This window comes from Macaca nemestrina, chromosome 2 (genome assembly GCF_043159975.1).
Source record: "Macaca nemestrina isolate mMacNem1 chromosome 2, mMacNem.hap1, whole genome shotgun sequence".
Classification (NCBI taxonomy): domain Eukaryota; kingdom Metazoa; phylum Chordata; class Mammalia; order Primates; family Cercopithecidae; genus Macaca; species Macaca nemestrina.
Genome location: NC_092126.1, coordinates 16185238 through 16203084, shown reverse-complemented (window position 1 = coordinate 16203084; position 17847 = coordinate 16185238). Strand labels below are relative to the sequence as shown.

At 41.5% G+C, this 17847-nt stretch overlaps 1 protein-coding gene across 6 annotated transcripts in view; it reads right to left on the bottom strand.

The window, feature by feature from the left end:
* LOC105470956 (oxysterol binding protein like 10) overlaps nucleotides 1–17847 on the bottom strand; it is a 326292-nt gene that overhangs the window by 208973 nt on the left and 99472 nt on the right. For 4 of the 6 annotated variants that reach the window (XM_011723317.3, XM_011723319.3, XM_011723316.3 and 1 more), the window contains exons 2-3: nucleotides 15017–15192; nucleotides 11792–11871 (exon numbers count right to left, since the gene is read on the bottom strand). In XM_011723317.3, coding sequence (XP_011721619.1) covers nucleotides 11792–11871; nucleotides 15017–15192 — 256 coding nt within the window. Of the gene's footprint in view, nucleotides 1–11791; nucleotides 11872–15016; nucleotides 15193–17847 lie in introns of those variants that run through there. The other 2 variants (XM_071090768.1, XM_011723321.3) reach the window with 2 other exon arrangements.

Sequence of the window (17847 nt, the reverse complement as noted above, 5' to 3'; positions counted from 1 at the left end):
CACTGCAGCCTCCGCCTCCTGGGTTCAAGCAATTCTCCTGCCTCAGTCTCCTGAGTAGCTGGGACTACAGGTGCCCACCAGCATGCCTGGCTAATTTTCTTTTTTTTTTTGTATTTTTAGTAGACACGGGGTTTCATCATGTTGGCCAGGCTGGTCTTAAACTCCTGACCTCAAGTGATCCGCCCACCTCAGCCTCCCAAAGTGATGGGATTACAGTTGTGAACCACCACACATGGCCAAAAATGCCTTAGTTCTTAAGTCCACAGGTTATTAAATATACATTGCTCTAACCTATACTATGGATGAAAATTGAAAATTAAGCCAATAACACAAATTATTAGTTTAGAAATCACAGATGTAGAATAAGTTACGTTTTTAATCAATGTGTTTATTTTTTATTTTCACTGGGTTGGTTTGGGGGTCATTAGGATATTTTGAAGGCATATATAGTCATCCCTTGGTGCCCAAGGGGGATTAGTTCCATGACCCTTCTAAGATACCAAAATTCACAGATGCCCAAGTCCCTGATATCAAATGGCATTGTATTTGCATATAACCTATGCCTATATATTCCACTGTAAATCATCTCTAAATTACTTACGTCTAATGCAATGTAAATGCTATGTAAACAGTTATTTGTATTGTTTAGAAAATAATGACAAGATTAAAAGTCTATCCACGTTCAAAACAGATGCAATTTTTTTAGAATATTTTTGATCCAGAGTTGGTTGGATCCACAAAGGCAGAACCCACAGATACAGAGGATGATTGTACATAGAACTAGAAACTCAGAATTTACGTTTTAGCTTGTATCATTCTTCAAAAATTGATTAATACCATTAATATTATTGGCCTCCTTGGTGACACTAACCATTCCCTTGGCAGTTTTGTACTGGTTTTCTATTACTGCCTAACTACCCCAAAACGAGAGGTTAAAAGTGACTACTATTTTCTTTTCTCTCAACATGTGTCAGGAACTGAGGCCGGTCTCCCTTGGGTGGTTCTTTCTATTCTGGGTGGCATCACCTTGGGTCACTCAGTGGTAGTTGGCCAGTAGCTAGACTTGCCTGGAGGGGTCATGAAGGCCTTGGGCATATCCTGGTGCGTTGAGAGGGGCAGCTGGAAGCCTGGATTTTGCTGTGTCCCTTCATGTATTCTTAGAGCCTCACAATGGGGTCTCTCCAGTAGGGTAGTAAATATTTACAGGGTGGCTCAGGGTTCTGAGCCAAGTCTTCTTACAGCCCACGCGTGGAACCATCCGTGGTACTTTGACTTTTGGTCAAAGCTGCCACACGCCAGGCTCAGAAATAGCCCCTTTATGCATTGCATGCCTCTATCAAAGTATCTCATGTACCTCATAAATATATACATTACGTACCCTCAAAAGTTAAAAAAAAAATTTACAAAGAAAAAAATAGCACCTACCTTTTTGATAGGAATGCTGACAGGAAAGTTTCAAAGAATCTGTGGCTATCTTTAATCTGCCCCAGCCTGAGACCAAAGGACCACACATAGGCATGCAAAGTATAAGCTCAAATCAAACTTGGAAAGACTGAAGCCTGGTTTAATTCTAACAACGATAAATTACCAAAATAAACAAATCCTGTGTTAAGACAGTGCTGAAATAAAAGATGTCTGTGTTCCACCCTAGAACTTTAACTATCATGAACAAATTCAACATTAAAATGTAATGCTTTGTTTGTAGAAAATTAAAAAAAGAATGGGAACTAATATTTGCAAATTATGTATCTGATAAAGGTCTAACTATCAAGACCATATAAATAACTCACATGACTCGATACAATATAAATGAATTAAAAAAGACAAAGGATTTTTATATGCATTTCTCCAAAGAGTATATATGAATGGCCACTAAGCATATAAAAAGATGCTTAACATCATTCATTAGGGAAATGCAAATCAAAATTACAAGGACGTATCACTTCACACCCACTAGTATGGCTGCTATACTAACAAATGTTGGCAAGGATATGGAAAAATTGGAACCCCATACATTGCTGATAGGGATGTAAAATGGTGCAGCTGCTTTGGAAACCAGTCTGGTTGTTCCTTAAAAAGTTAAACATAGAATTACCATATGGCCCAGTCATTCCACTTTTAAATATACACCCAAAAGAATTTAAAACAAACTCACGCAAAAACTGGCATACAAATGTTCACAGCAGCATTATTCATAATAGCCAAAAGGCAAAAGCAACCCAAATATGCACCAACTAATGAAGGGATTAAAAATTATGGCATGTCCACACAATGGAATATTAGTCATAAAAAAGCAATGAAGTACTGATTTATGCTGTAACATGGATAAACCTTGAAAACACTATGCTAAGTGAAAAAAGCCAGACACAAAAAGCCACAATATTGCATACAATCCATTTAAATGAAATATCCAAAATAGGCGAATCCATAGAGACAGTGGTTAGTGGTTGCCAGGGGCTGAGAAGAGAGGGTGGATAGAAATGGGGAGTGACTGACTGCTCATGGAAACAGGGGACTTTTTTAGGGATGATAAAATATTCTGGAATAAGATAGTGGTAGTGGTTGTACAATTTTGAAAACATACTAAAAACCACTGAATTACACACTTTAAAAGAGTACATTTTACAGTATGTGAATTATATCTTAAATTTTAAGAAAAGATAAGAGCCACTTGTTAGCTATGCAACTTTGGGCTTATCACAAATCTACTCTGTGCCTCAGTGTCCTCACCTAGAAAATGTGGTCATAGCAGTGCCTGCCTCATAGGGCTGTTGTGAGAAATACACAAGATAATCCAAGAAAAGTACTTAGCATAGTACCTGCCACATAGCAATGTGTTCAAAGATGCCATTTACTATTATTTCCTTTTCCTAAAAATGTGTTCCTTATGACTGTTAAGTTTCTTCTCTCTTTAAAAAAGTAAAAAAATCAAGAAACATTTTGCTTATTAATCTTTACTGATTTTCAGCTACTGGCTAATAGTTCTCTCTATATAAAAAAAATTCTTATGCTTGATCAAATACACAACAATAATATTTAGAAAAATAAAATGTGGTATCTTGGACCTAGTTTTTTGAGGAACCCAAATCCAACACCACTACTACTAATACTACTACTGTTACTAATACTGGTACTAATACTACTACTCACAGGTAAAGGAGAAGGAGGAGGAAGAAGCAGGGTTGATATTTGTTGAGTATTGAACATGCACTAAGTGGTTTATGTTCACCCCCACGTGTCATGACAGTGCCAGATGCAGAGGATGCAGTATGATTTCCCCACAGTCCCAGGCCTCTGAGGACACACGGTGGGCCATGAGGGCACAATAAGATGGCTATAATACCAGTGAGTACTGGTATATATGGGAGCACAGAGAGAAGGCCATGCTGCCTGGGAAGGTCAGGAAGGCATCACAGAAGTGTAAAGGGCTTTCGGTTTTTGTTTTGTTTTTTGAGATGGAGTCTCACTCTATTGCCCAGGCTGGAGTTGGAATGCAGTGGTGCAATCTGGCTCACTGCAACCTCCGCCTCATGGGTTCAAGCAATTCTCCTGCCTCAGCTTCCTGAGTAGTTGGTAGGACAGGCACATGCCACCATACCCGGCATATTTTTGTATTTTTGATAGAGACAGGGTTTCACCATGTTGCCCAGGCTGGTCTCGAATTCCTGACCTCACATGATCCACCCGCCTTGGCCTCCCAAACTGCTAGGATTACAGGCGCGAGCCACCGCACCCGACCCATATAAAGTATATGAGCTTTAAAAACCACAAGGGAGGGAGAGGGAAAGGCATTCCCAGCAAAGGAAACATCAGTGACAAAGGCAAGGAAGCATGGAGGTGTGCGGGGTGCCTGGGGAGTTATTTGTCTAGAACATTGACTGAATGATGGGTAGGGATAGAGGGGAAGAAACTGGACCCAAAATGAGTGGGCATTTAATGCCAAAATCAAGTTTTGGACTTGCCTTAGGAAGTTTGGTGCCACTAACGATTGTTCAAGCTAGGGACTGGCACCAACTAGCAGTCTTCCTTGCTCCTTTGACCTTCACTAAAGCAGCATCTGAGATGTCTGCTCCATAAATGGCTCCAGTGGGGTGAACAAGCAGCTGACCCGGACCACACAGAACATTAGCTCCTGCCTTCAGATCAGTAAGGCCTATGTTCCTGTTGCACAGGTGAGGCAAGTGGACAAGTAAAAGTGATCAAGCATTTAATGCTGAGGTCCTAGAGAAAACCAGGACTCCCAACAGAAAGGGTGAAGGAAAGAAGGGAGGGAGGGACAGGAGGGGTGAGGGAGCGCCATTAAACCTCTGCAGATTAAAAGAGCTGTTCATCGTGCAGGAGACAAAACGAGATATTGGTAAATTCCCTTCTTAGAAGCCATTAAGTAATACTGGAAGCTTTACCAGCTCCATCCAACAGAACTTTCTGTGATAATGGAAACGTTCTACATCTGTGCTGTCCAATACACAGCCATCAGTCAGAGGTGGCTGCTGAGCACTTGAAACGTGTGCCACTGAAGAACTGAGTTTTAAATCTTATTTCGATTAAATGTAAGTAGTCTCATGTAGCTAGAGGTCTCCATATTGGACAGCATAGTTTTAGAATCTGTAGTTTCTTATCCCTTTTCATCTACTGTTCTTAGACAAATGCAGCAAAGGGAGTTTGAAATCCCTTTCCATCTGCTATGGTTTGAAGGCTTGTGTCTCCCCCAAAATTCATCTGTTGAAATCCTAACCCCTAAGGTGACAGCGTTAGAAGGTGGGCCTTTGGGGGTGATTCAGTTATGAGAGAAGAGCTCATGTTGTTTGTAAGTATCCAGTCTACGGTAGCTTGTTACAGAAGCCCAAACAGACTAAGACATAACATTTTAATCATTCCGTTACTTCTGAATGGTTTCAAATTGTTCTGAGAGACCCTAAAATTGCTTAATCATATAAAAGAGGTATTCAGTGTCATTTGTCATTGCCACCAAAATTCTGAGAATTCAGCCAATGAGTTGCCAGCAGTACCCTCTCTAAAAGAATAAAATTGGGTGTTGTTTTGAGTAGAATCAATCTTTACTTAGTATAAGCGTAAAGATTTTGGTGTGCATTTTTCTTTCCAAGTAGTTGGATGAACCAGGATGTTGGGCTAGATGACTTCTGAAATCCCTCGTAACCACATGGTTTCAGAGTCTACAGATGTCACCGGGTTAATCTTGCTTCCTGTTGTGTTGCATCCTAACCAAAACATCAAAGCACCTCTCCAAATCCCTCTGGCTCACACCCCCAGGCAGGAAAGAGTCAATAAAGTTGTAGTGTTTCACCATCAGAAACCTAGACTGGCGGGAGGAACAATTAAACAGCTTCAAATCACCTCACTCTTCACATATTGCTATGGATAGAATTCCCCACTCCTGTCTCCTCCTTCCCACCCCAACAAACAAACCCTTTAATTCCCCGGAAGCAGCCCACACATCCCCTAGACCTCGCCAAGTAAGGTCTCTCAATGTCCCCAAACAGGGGTGGTGTCTGCACTTGGCAAGCAGGGGCGAGGTCTATCAGTTGGCCTCTCAACCTATCCATACACTCCTGTGCACTCAACCACATAAGTGGGAACAGTGGCTTCAGGACACACAGTCTTCAGGACAGAAGACACCCACAGAGCATGCTCTCCTGAGTCAGAGTGGATGTGGAACCAACCAGTGTCAGCCAGGGTGCCAAGTCAGCCCATCTCCCTAAGGCCTCCTTTCTCACCGTCCAATGCTCTAACATGCCCTGACTAAAGCCCTGCCATGCTTGGGGAGTACAGATGCCACGACAACGGCGGGGGAGGAGAGTTAGGGAATATCACCGCTGTCAGCTATCATTGGAAGTTCTGTAAACACAGGCAGGTCCCTCACAGCTAGAAGGGGTGAGGAAGAGCTGCCCCCCCTACTCTTGGGGCTGTCCAGACCCCAGTGGACAGGGGTAAGACAGGGCTCTTACTACCACAAGGCCACATGTGAATTAATGTGCAATTATCATTGTAAGGGGATGGGGAAAAAGAAAAACCCAAAAAATCTGTGATTTGGGCAGCTTCCAGCATTAATAGACATTAATAGACACACTCCTCAAAACTCAGTATCTTTTGCTGTTCATTCAAGACCCCCTATGACTTATAATGAATTTAAAATTCTGTATTAGACAATCATATTCCTCCATGACCAAATTTGCATAAGACTTTATCCTAAAATTTGCATTTTAATTTAGAATTACCTAGCAAGGACAATAAGCCCTAACCATATGCCAATCTAACCACAGTGTCTTCAAACTCTTTACACAGATGAAGATTCACAGGCACCTACTGCTATCCTCAGTGTGGCCACCGCTGTTTGGTCTTAGTCAGCACAGGGTCAAGCACAGGAGATGGGAAACTAAGTCATTAGTAAGCGCCAGGGGACAGTCAGACCCGGGGTCCTAGAAGCCCAGAGAAAGGATTTCTAATGCGATGAGTATTGTAAAATATTTCAAATACCTCTACATATATCTACATTTTCTCACTTTTTTATCCATAGATGGGGAAAAAAAGTTGCCGTGCTTTCCATACTGTTAGATACGTAAAATACCAGGAAACACTTCCCTTTATTTTCTCAACTTCCCACTTGGAGTTAATCAAGAACAGGACACAGGCGGGACACGGTGGCTCTCGCCTGTAATCCCAGCACTTTGGAAACCAAGAAGGGTGGATCACTTGAGGTCGGAAGTTTGAGACTAGCGTGGCCAATATGGTGAAACCCCGTCTCTACTAAAAATACAAAAAATTAGCCAGGCATGGTGGTGCGCACCTGTAATCCCAGCTACTAGGAGAATTGCTTGAAGCTGGGAGGCAGAGGTTGCAGTGAGCCAAGATCACGGCACTGCACTCCAGCCTGGGCGCAGAGTAGACAAGAAGAAATAGAAAGGAAAGAAAGGAAGAGAAAGGAAGGGAGGGAGGAAGGGAGGGAGGAAGGGAGGGAGGAAGGGAGGGAGGAAGGGAGGGAGGAAGGGAGGGAGGAAGGGAGGGAGGAAGGGAGGGAGGAAGGGAGGGAGGAAGGGAGGGAGGGAGGAAGGGAGGGAGAAAAGGATGGACGAAGGGAGGGAGGAAGGGAGGGAGGAAGGGAGGGAGGAAGGGAGGGAGGAAGGGAGGGAGGAAGGGAGGGAGGAAGGGAGGGAGGAAGGGAGGGAGAAAGGGAGGGAGAAAGGAAGGGAGAAAGGAAGGGAGAAAGGAAGGGAGAAAGGGAGGAAGGGAGGGAGAAAGGGAGGAAGGGAGGGAGAAAGGAAGGAGGAAGGGAAGGAGGGAGAGAGGGAGGAAATGAGGGAGGGAGGGGGAGAGGGAGGAAGTGAGGGAGGGAGGGAAGAAGGGAGGAAGTGAAGGAGGAAGGGAGGAAGTGAAGGAGGGAGGGAGGAAGGGAGGGAGGGAGGAAGGGAGGGAGGGAGGGAGGGAGGGAGGGAGGGAGGGAGGTGGAACAAGGGATCAGAAATGACCCAGAGAGAAGGGCAAGTGGCTGACTCTCTTTTGAAAACACAAGAGAGATCCCCAAAATGTTCTAAGAAACAGGCCCCCAAACAAACATTCTCACAGTCGCTTTAAAAATAAAACAGCCCAAACATAGAACAAGTCTATGGTCAAAGCCTGGTCTTCCTAGTCCCTCCTCACAGAGATGTAAACTGCCCATGAAAACGAAACGTGTACAAGTTCTGTACATATGAATGTACAGGAAAAAAAGACGGGCAGGACGGACCTCCAAATGGAGTCATGTGTGTCTCTCCATTTTCCCACATTAAAAAGTGCCTGGAGGGATTCCGCAAACCCAAATGTAGCATCAGATTATGTCTGGGGGTGGGGTCTGGGGTGACCTTTTAAAATACTTTCCTATCTTCTGAATGTTTTATATGGTGTATCGGTAATATTCATAATCTTTTAAAATGCTACTTCCATGGTAGAAAAAAAAGGGCCTTTGCAAGTTGTTAGAGATGAACTGGCACTAAGAATACATTTGCAGTAAGGATGGGGAATGCCAGTCAGAAAACAGCCACCGGAACCAAAAAGGCAATCCGTGAGCTCCATCAGGTTTTGAAGCACCACATTCCACCTCCCCCACCATTGTCTAGGTGGCTGCCAAGTGCTGCTTGAGGAAGCGATAAGCATCACTGTCTGTCACACATTTATCCTTCAGGAACGAAAGGTCAGGGAAGAAGATACTAAAGCCCAATTAGCATCACAGCAGACTCATAAGCTATTATACAAGTCATCTCTACAAATGAATCCACCTTCCTTGTCCAGGAAAAAAAAAATCCAAATACTATTGAAAATATTGTAAGTTTCCATCAAGTCTGGCCTTTAAAAATGTTCTCATTCACAATTAAAGCCAATGAAACTAAAATTTTCTTATAGTTGCCAGTTGCGGAGGAGTCAGCAAGGAGACTGATCATAAAGGGGGTAATAAGGGAACCTGCTGCTGGCAGGGCGGAATTGTGAGTACAGTGGTGGTTCCACGACTCTATATATTTGTCAAAACTCATTGAACTTAACGCTTAAAAAGAGTAAATTTTATTGCATGCAAATTATACTCCAATAAAAGTCAATTTTTTAAAAATGCAATCAGTATTCTATTCTACCATCTTCTACAATAAAAAGGAATATTTTAACCATCCAAAAGCAAAGCAACATTATTCTTAGTCATTTATTTTGAATAAAGTTATCTTTGCGAATAATGTCCTCCTTGTTTTTCTCATTTCACTCTGGACTGGGGAAAAACTTCATCAGGTAGTGACTAAGGCAGGTCTGGGTTTTGAAACCACTGGCTGGGTCATCCTTAAAGCCTTTTTCAGCTCTACAGTTCTATGCATTTGGCTATCCTGTAGTTCTTACCAAAATGAGTTTGAATTACAGCACCATTTTACCTGCCTAATATTTGTTCCAGGGAACACAATTTCATTTTTTTTTCCCACTCTGAACACGATTTTACATAAGAGTTTTTAAAAAAGCAAAATTCCAAGCAGCTGTAGGGAAAGTATTCTCTATAGTCTACTGTAAAGGGATCTGATCTGCTGAGAATAAAGAAGAAACACGGTGAAGAGGAGGCTTGGCATATATTCCTAATAACCATGATGCAAATTAAGCAGCAATACTATAGTTGACTAGATATCAAGTTTATATTCACTTTGAGCCTATCTTCGTTTTCACTATTTAACTTCTGCTTAAGCAGCTTTGAGTTTGATAATGCTGTCATTGCATAATAAGGTCTGTTCATAGTTTTAAAATTATTATTCCCTAGTTGATCATGCTAGCTAGGATATAAATGAGTGGTAATAGCACTTTCATCTCCATTTCTCAAATAAGAAATTCTCCAGGCCTAAACTTCTAAATTATTTGTTTTGATTCCAATATTAATAGATTAGTCAGTATTCCTGAAGCTAACCAGAGAATATATCAGAAATTCAAACTCTGCTTCCAAGAATCTTCAAATTCTTTTTTTTTTTAACTACCATTAGGAAGCCTTTAATTTTCCTTCTCTACAATGATTCATCAAAATATTAAGGTACTTAAAGTTGGTTCCCCTACCTCCATTCCCACTCCCAAAATAAATTCCAGATGAATCAGTGATTTAAATATAATAACCTATAAACTCCTTGAAAACAGTGAAGAATATTTTCATAATTTTGGACCAGAGATACCCTTTCTAAATATCATACAAAACCAAAAGCCAAAAATAAAAATACTCATAAACTTGACTGCAAAAAATTAAATATTCTACAAAGCAAAAATTTTATTCAAACTCAAAATACAAATTGTATACTAGGAGATAATATCAACAGTACAAATGACAGGCCAAAAAAAATCCTTTGTACACAAAGAGCTACTACAAATGAAGAGGAAAAAATGAGCTCAATAGAAAAACAAGTAAAGGATACAAATTGGCAGTTTGCATTAATTTTAAGAATGGCCAATAAACAATTGAAGACATACTTGGCCCCAGTCATGATTTTAGACATGAAAATAAAAATAATGAGGTACCCAATTTTAATCTGTGAGAACAGAACAACCTGAATGTTAATAACACCCATTAATGAGAGGGGGAAACAAACCCTTACAGAACTGGTGGGAATGCAAATAAGGGCAACTGTTGTAGAAGACAATTTATCAACGTCTATGAAAATTTCAAAGACACGTTCTATGATCCAGCAATTCCACTGGTATAAATTCATCCTACAGATATACACCTAGAGGCATAAGAATATATATGCATAAAGACGTCACACACTACAGCATTATACGTGACAACAACAATAAGGAAACAACTCTAAATTTCCATTAGTAGAAGACTTAAATAAAGCACTGACATCCATTCCTAAGAACACCATCTGGCCATCCAAAAAGGAGTGCAAGTAAATCCATGTGCCTAATATAAAAAGATCTCCAAATATGTTAAGGAAAAAAAAAAAGAAGAAGAAGAAGAAAACAGTATGCATGTGATCCCATTTGTATAAAAACATGTATTTATGTAGATACAGTTATATACACATACACATACCAAGACATACTAACACATGCCTAAATTTACTAGAAAGATATGCAAGAATAGTTAAGAGCAACTATCTCTAATGAGCACATAGGACAATAGGTGGGGATAAGTCCTTTTAGTTTTATCCTCTTCCGTTCTGGTTTATAAAAAGTAAAGACACATATAAAAAGACAAAAACAAATTGCACTTCCTACATGTATATAAAGTACCAATTAAATGTTGAGAACTCCTACTATAATTCCTGGAAAATAAAGAAGGCCAGTTGGAGGAAAATGCTTTAGAAATAGGGCTGAACCTACAGTTCCTGAAGATTCGGCTTAGGGCAAGTTAAGTGAGGCATTACAGGAAAGTGCCACTGTCCTAACCAAGTTAAGGAAAAGGGGGTGTCTCTTTAAAAAAAAAAAAAAAAAAGATGAAGAAATTGAGTTTGTAGTTGGAGGCAGAACAGCCAGGTGTATCTAAGAAAGACATTTCACAAGGGCCTGACCCAGAAAGCAGGCAAGTTCTAGTAGATGGAATCATCAGAAGTTTGAAGTGTGGCTCTTTCTACCAGATGCATGGAATATGGAAAAAGATAGCTGTTGACTACAATAACTATATTTGAACTAATGATATAAAGGAGTAGCCCTTGGAACATTAATTTTAACAAACTTATTGCCCTAGATAAATGCATTTAAAAATTATTTCCTGTATTGTAGTGACTGTAAATCCTCCACAATAATCCATGAAAATGTCCACCTCCTACCTCCTTCCTGTACACCTAACACAAGATCTCACGAGGTCCGCAGGAGAGAATAAATCATACTTGGATGCCAAATTACCCGAGAACATTTTTATACACTAGGAATGCAGAAGCTCCTTGCAAAGTGCATAAGCAATTCGGGGACTAGGTTTTATTTAAGGATCGGTGATGGCTACTAGTCTTCACCAACGGTGAATCTGACGACTCTGCCTCCACAATGAAATCATCCCCTAGAGCTTCACAATAGACCAATTAACAGCTGCCTAAAGTGACAACAGAATGCAAAAGTGTCTCTCCAGATTTGGTTCCCACAGTGTCTGCATGCCTTCGTATTCTACCTACAAGAAAATCCTACTGCATTTCTCCCGACTTTAAATTGACGTGCAGCAGGACAAGTAGGAATTCCACTGCAGTTGGCAACTTTAAAAATAACATGAAAAACACCTTCCCCATAGAAACAAATAAGGGGGCTGAAAGCCATGCTGGTTATTCGAATGCCTCCTTCCTTTCTCACGGTGACTTACCTTAGAATTCATTTCCATGTGGTATTTGGCACAAGCTCGAAGCTGAGTCACCCAGAATTGTTTCTCTTTTGCATCAGCAGCTAAAATAGAGAAAACAGAGAAAGAAATGATTGCAGAGGTTGTTCCAAAACACATCCAACTTATTTCTACACCCACCTAAGGGGGTGGGGAGCCTGGGGAGTGAGAGGTATCGAGAAGGTGGGGAAGCGAGCACAGATCCCAGCGTTCTCAAGCGGCCTGTACTTACACCAAAACAGAGACTGCACTGACTCTCCACGGAACATCCTCTCTTGAGTCATATGAAAAATGGATTCTGAAATACCCATTATAAGAATAATTTTGCCATTTTTTAACCTCCTCTGAAAAAAATCGTTTCTATAATACTTCTTTAAAAAGGCAGCAGGGAAGGAACCACATGCTCATTTTCAAATGCCTCTAACCTTGTGTAGCTAATATGAGTATCAAACGGCATCTTTTTTTTTTTTTTTTTTTTTTTTGGAGACGGAGTCCGACTCTGTCACCCAGGCTGGAGTACAGTGGTGCCATCTCCGCTCACTGCAAGCTCCGCCTCCCAGGTTCACACCATTCTCCCGCCTCAGCCTCCCGAGTAGCTGGGACTACAGGCGCCCACCACCACGCCCGGCTAATTTTTTTGTATTTTTTAGTAGAGACGGGGTTTCACCGTGTTAGCCAGGATGGTCTCGATCTCCTGACCTCGTGATCCACCCGCCTCGGCCTCCCAAAGTGCTGGGATTACAGGCGTGAGCCACCGACCCTGGCCTCAAAGGGCACTTTTTCAGGGCCTTTTGCTGTCTACCAGGGCTGTATTGTGGTATCACTAGCATTTACAAAATAAGCATTCAGTTGAATTACCATTTTAGTATGTTCTCAAAGATTCATACGATTGGAAAGAGCAAGATACCAAATGCTGCCTTAGAGAGCCTCAAACTTCCCCCAAAGAGACGTTAAAGTGCAAGTAGTCATGTTGTACAGTCATATCCTTCCGTCTATAACCTACCTCTCAAATAATATATATAAAGTTATTCTTAAATATCATGGGCACACAACAGGTTCTAATGAAATCTAAATCATCAATTTAACCACATAAATAACTGCATAAATATTATAACACTAGCTGCATACATGTTGACTATGAAAAAAAAAAAAAAAAAAAACAATGATTCCCTGGAAATTATAACTGTTTACAAAACTGGGCCTAAGTGTCATCTGTCCATCAAACCTGACTTCGGCTTGAACTTTCAGGTGAAGAAATCTAGAGTTACTAAATGGGAAATTCTTTGGCTTAGTCCCATTTAAGGCATGAAGACGGCTCCCACAAATCCCAAATGATTTGTCTGTCAAGAGGCCTGTTGCACAAGTCTGATTTACAGAGTGTGCCAGGTGAAATGAACTTCCAAAGACAAAGGACTTTGCAGAAATTAGGGCCTTTTTCCTTAGTAAACTTGAAGAATTGCCAGTTTGGGGCAGTACTATCCAAACGCTTTGCATCAGAAATACTCCCAAAAGCTGTGTGTCTCAGGATCTCATTATCCAACTCCTACTATGTGCAGGTAAGATGTGAAATGAGACACCAACAGCCAGTTCCTTGTGGGATGGGCTAAGAACAAGCCATAAACATGCAAAAATTTATCCTGACTTTTTTTTATAGTTAAGCTTTAGCTAAATTTAGCCATTGCGATTATTCCATGCAGATCATAAAACCTCTATATTTGCTATTAAAATTGCCCTCTAAAAAAAACCTAGGGCTTCATAATCCAAAGGATATTAATGATTCAATGGCAAAACAAGATGGCTCAATTGCCAAATTAGTTGGATTTTTCTTTTGTATGGGTTTGTGTCATTTTATAAACCACAGGCAGGGTGGAAAGTGCCATTAGGTTTTTGGTCTGCTATTGTTTCTGCACTGACAATTTATTAAGCAATAAATGGCAAAGCAAAGCCAAGGGCCATATAAATCTAGCCAGCTGGAATGCACACGGCATGAATCTCAAGAGAACATGAATCTTATCACATTCCTGAAAAAATTTTATCAACTATAGACATTTTTACTTCCTAGGTTTTTGGATTGTTTTATAGATTCTGAAATATGACTTGTATATAGATAATAAACATTAGCTTATTCCATCTCTTGGGTAGTAAAGCTTGGCAGAAGAATGGTGAAAATTGGGCTGAGAGGTGAGGAATGTAGACCCAAAGTCGGACTTTGCAGAGGCAACTCATCACGGTCACGAACAGAGAGCAAGCGGCCATTTCTTCATCCTTAGCTCTTACTTAGTCAAAAGAAAATGTTGCATGAAAAAGGGAGAATTTTCAACCACCTCTCAATACTTAATACATACTACTTTTCCTCAGGCCTTGATAAATAATATAGACTCTGCGTGTCCGTGTGTGTGTGTGTGCGGGCACGCACATGTGGGCATTTGGATTTGTTGTTTCATTATTTTATTAGAAGAAAAGTGGCAGAAGAATCACAGCAATGCAACCATAACAGATCCTGGTAGAATGATCTAGCAATCAAATTACACTGTAATTCTATTACAAGTCTGACATCTCTGTGCAATGGATGTGTCTTGAGGGCGAATGCTGGGCTCCCTGGAAAGTCATCCTCATCTCTGGGATGCTGGGCAGGTATCCACGTTATTTTTTCCTTTACTAAAGCAAAGATATCCATTTTCAAGAAGCAAAGAAAAGGGAAGAAAGCATACAAAGGGACATTAACTCCATTCTCACCAGGCTCTACAACAGTGGATTGAACAAAACTCAAAGGGGCACTTTAACAAGAAATGGTTCTAGAGAAACTTTGGGAGGAAGACACTCGCACCCTTAAAGGGCTTATTTTGCCCTTATAGCACAGCCCTCACAGGGCACTTAGTGAAGATTCATACTATTAGGTCAAAGAAAATATACTGAGCTAATGCTTAAGATCTTCGAAGTCCTAAGGCGTGCTGCTTTGGCAATCACTCACCTTTCCTTTGTCCTTAATTCCTCAGTTAATTAGGACAAGTAATTCCTAACATCAGCTCCATCTCCCCACCCCAGGGATAAGAGGGGCAGTGTGTGTCACCACAGAATCCTCCAAACACAGCAAACTGTCAAAGGCAATTTACAAAAACAAAAAATCAAAAAACAAGAGAGCCATCACCATGGCAACTATAAATGTAGCCCGCGAGGCCTGTCTGAAAAGTTACCGGGAGAAGAACGCACCTCTCAGTTTAAACATCTCTCCATTAGCAGAGTACACGACCAGCATGTGAGGCGCTTCATCGCTCAGGGACACTATGGCTCCAGACAAAGACAGGACTCCTCGAGGCTTCTGGTGTTTGCTTTGCTCATTCACAAAATACTGCAGGATGCCAGCCTCGAAATCCAGTACGAAGTACCTGCACAGAGAAACCACAGTACATCATTTTTCTCTTCTACCCTATTCTGCACAGCAAAGCAGAGAAAAGCAAAGTGATCCAGAAGTCAACATCAAAACTCCACATCCATGAAGCTGGAAAGCAAAAGTCCCTCCCAGATGCCCAAAGTTAGCCTGAGTAGGGAGAGAGCACTGAATTCTTAAATCAGAGTGGAGTTCATAATGGGGCACTTACAGGCAAGGGCCAGGACCACTCAGGATTTGGTGCCATGCCCACACTTCACCCAGTATTCATGGATACCACATTAAACCTCAGAATGACAGAGACCAGCAGAAGCACTGCAACACAGCCTCTTGCAACATGCTCCATATAAATTCACAGGAACAGGTGAAATTCACAAGGCCTCCAGGAGAGGTAGTTTCACACCCAGATAGCAGCAGCAAGCTTGGTCTCCAACTTCCTGCCAGTGGCATGGGTACCATAAGGAGCCTGAGCACATGGCAGCATCCGTCATGGAACTGCAGGTGCTTCTGCAACCACCTGGACACGCTCCAGCAGGCCCATTCGCATGAAGGCAAGGACTCCCCCTGCTCTGAGATGTTGAAATGCCACTGAACTCTACATCCATGGTAAAAGAAGAAGAACTGCAATTTGCTTAAATCACACAATGAATCTTTGTAGCCAAAGATCTGGCCTGTTAATTTTCTCAGGCTATCACCTGGGAAGTAGTCAAGACAATTTCCCCTTCTCCACCAGGATGGAAATGTCTTCACCTGAGCCTCAGATTCTTACTGTGGCCTTGAGGCCCGCCCCTGCTGACTTTTCTACATTCTCACTTCATCTTCCACTGATACTAGTGTCTTTTCTCTCTTCCTTCATAGTCACCAAGTTGCTTCCTACCACAGGACCTTTGCACATGCTGTTCCCACTGTCTGGTGAAGTTACTCAAAGTGTGGTCTGCAAATTCTGAGGGTCTACAAACTGTTACCAGTCCACCACAGCCTTTTGAAACATTTCCTGCATTTGGCTCTGTTTCAATATCCAAATGCACAGATCAGTTGGACAAGTCTCAACAGTTCAGAAGCTGTCAAACACACATGGTCCACACAAGCTACATACTAGTCATGAATCAATAACAGTGCAACTGGCGGATGGGGGAAAGCAGGTCCTTCACCACAGACAGGTCGAAAAACACTTGCCCAGAATGCTACTCCCCCTGCCTGGAATATGGTTCCTACCCCTTCTTGCCATGTAAAGTTCTCCTGACCAGGTCAAATATTCTTTCCTGTAGCACTTTGAAATGCTCCCTCATGGCAAGGGCCCCATTTGAAGTCTACATTTGTGTGATGATCTGATTCAATGACTGGTTTCCCCACTAGACTACCCTCTGAGGAGGTGGAAACTGTCTTCCTCTACACAGCACCCAGCAGTGTGCCTCACACTTCATTGCTACTCTGTTAACGCTTGTGAAAGGAATGAATAAAGGAAAAAAACCTACTAAATCCCACGCTTCTCCATCCATGCATCAAAGCACCTGGGTCATACAGTGAACTGATACAGGCAATGCAATATATTTTACATTTTTGAGGGATCCATGGCAAGAGTCAACATACCTACAGTCTGTACTAGCAACTCAGGGACTTTCCACAGTTTTAATATTACACTGCACTACATTCCTTTCGATGCCATCATATTTTTGCAAAGAGTTTCAGCAGGTACTGCAATTAAAAAAACATCAACGTAGAAGAGGAAAAGAGAACAGCAATGTCCAGTATGATTCCAAGGTTTCAAAAGCTGTGCAGTACCCACAGGTACATACATCCCATTAATAAGTAACTGTGGTTAAGAAACTAAAATATTTTTCTTTCAATTGATATTATTTTTTCAAACAGCTACTGAGTTGTTTAGACAAATATGTATGAGGATGTCTGGAACTAACCACCTCAAAAATGAATCCGTTAGATACTTATTTTAACCTAGAAGTACCAACAACCAGGAAAGTTTACGAACTTCTAACGTAATTTATTCTCACAATAACCTAACAGAACAGATGTTATCCCCATGTTACAGGTATCCTGAGACTTGAAGAACTTTAAAATCCAACTTCAACTCTTCTGTGTCCAAAGTTCAGACTTGGGTCTACTCCAGCAAGCTCAAGCTGCTTGATTCTCACTCAAGTCCTTCCTTGTAACTTTTCCATATCACTTCTCCAGGACCTAACTTGCATACTTCATTCTCCAAATCTCCCTGCTCCAACAGAGATAATGAAGCTGAAAGCTCCTTTGCCTGGCAATAGAGGTCCCTACTTATGGCCCCTGCCAGGGAGCAAGGCGCAGCCATCTCATTAGCACATGACTGCCCAGGTGGCAGTCCTCCAAAGCTCCAAGTCCTCTAAGAAATCGTCCACTTTGAATTATTTTTAATATTTCAGATGGTCTGGCCAAGACTCGTATCTATTTTACTCTTCTTCCCTCTTATCTCTCAAGTCATTCTAATAAAGGTATTTCTGGTTCTCATGAACAGCGCGGATAAATGAAGACGCAAAAACGTCAGAACCAGGGCTATTCAAAGTGTGATCACCAAGCCGGCAGTAACAACGTTGCCTGGGGTCTTGTTAACAATGGAAAATCTTAAGCCCCACCCGAGCCCTGCTTAATCAGAAACTCCAGGTTTTAA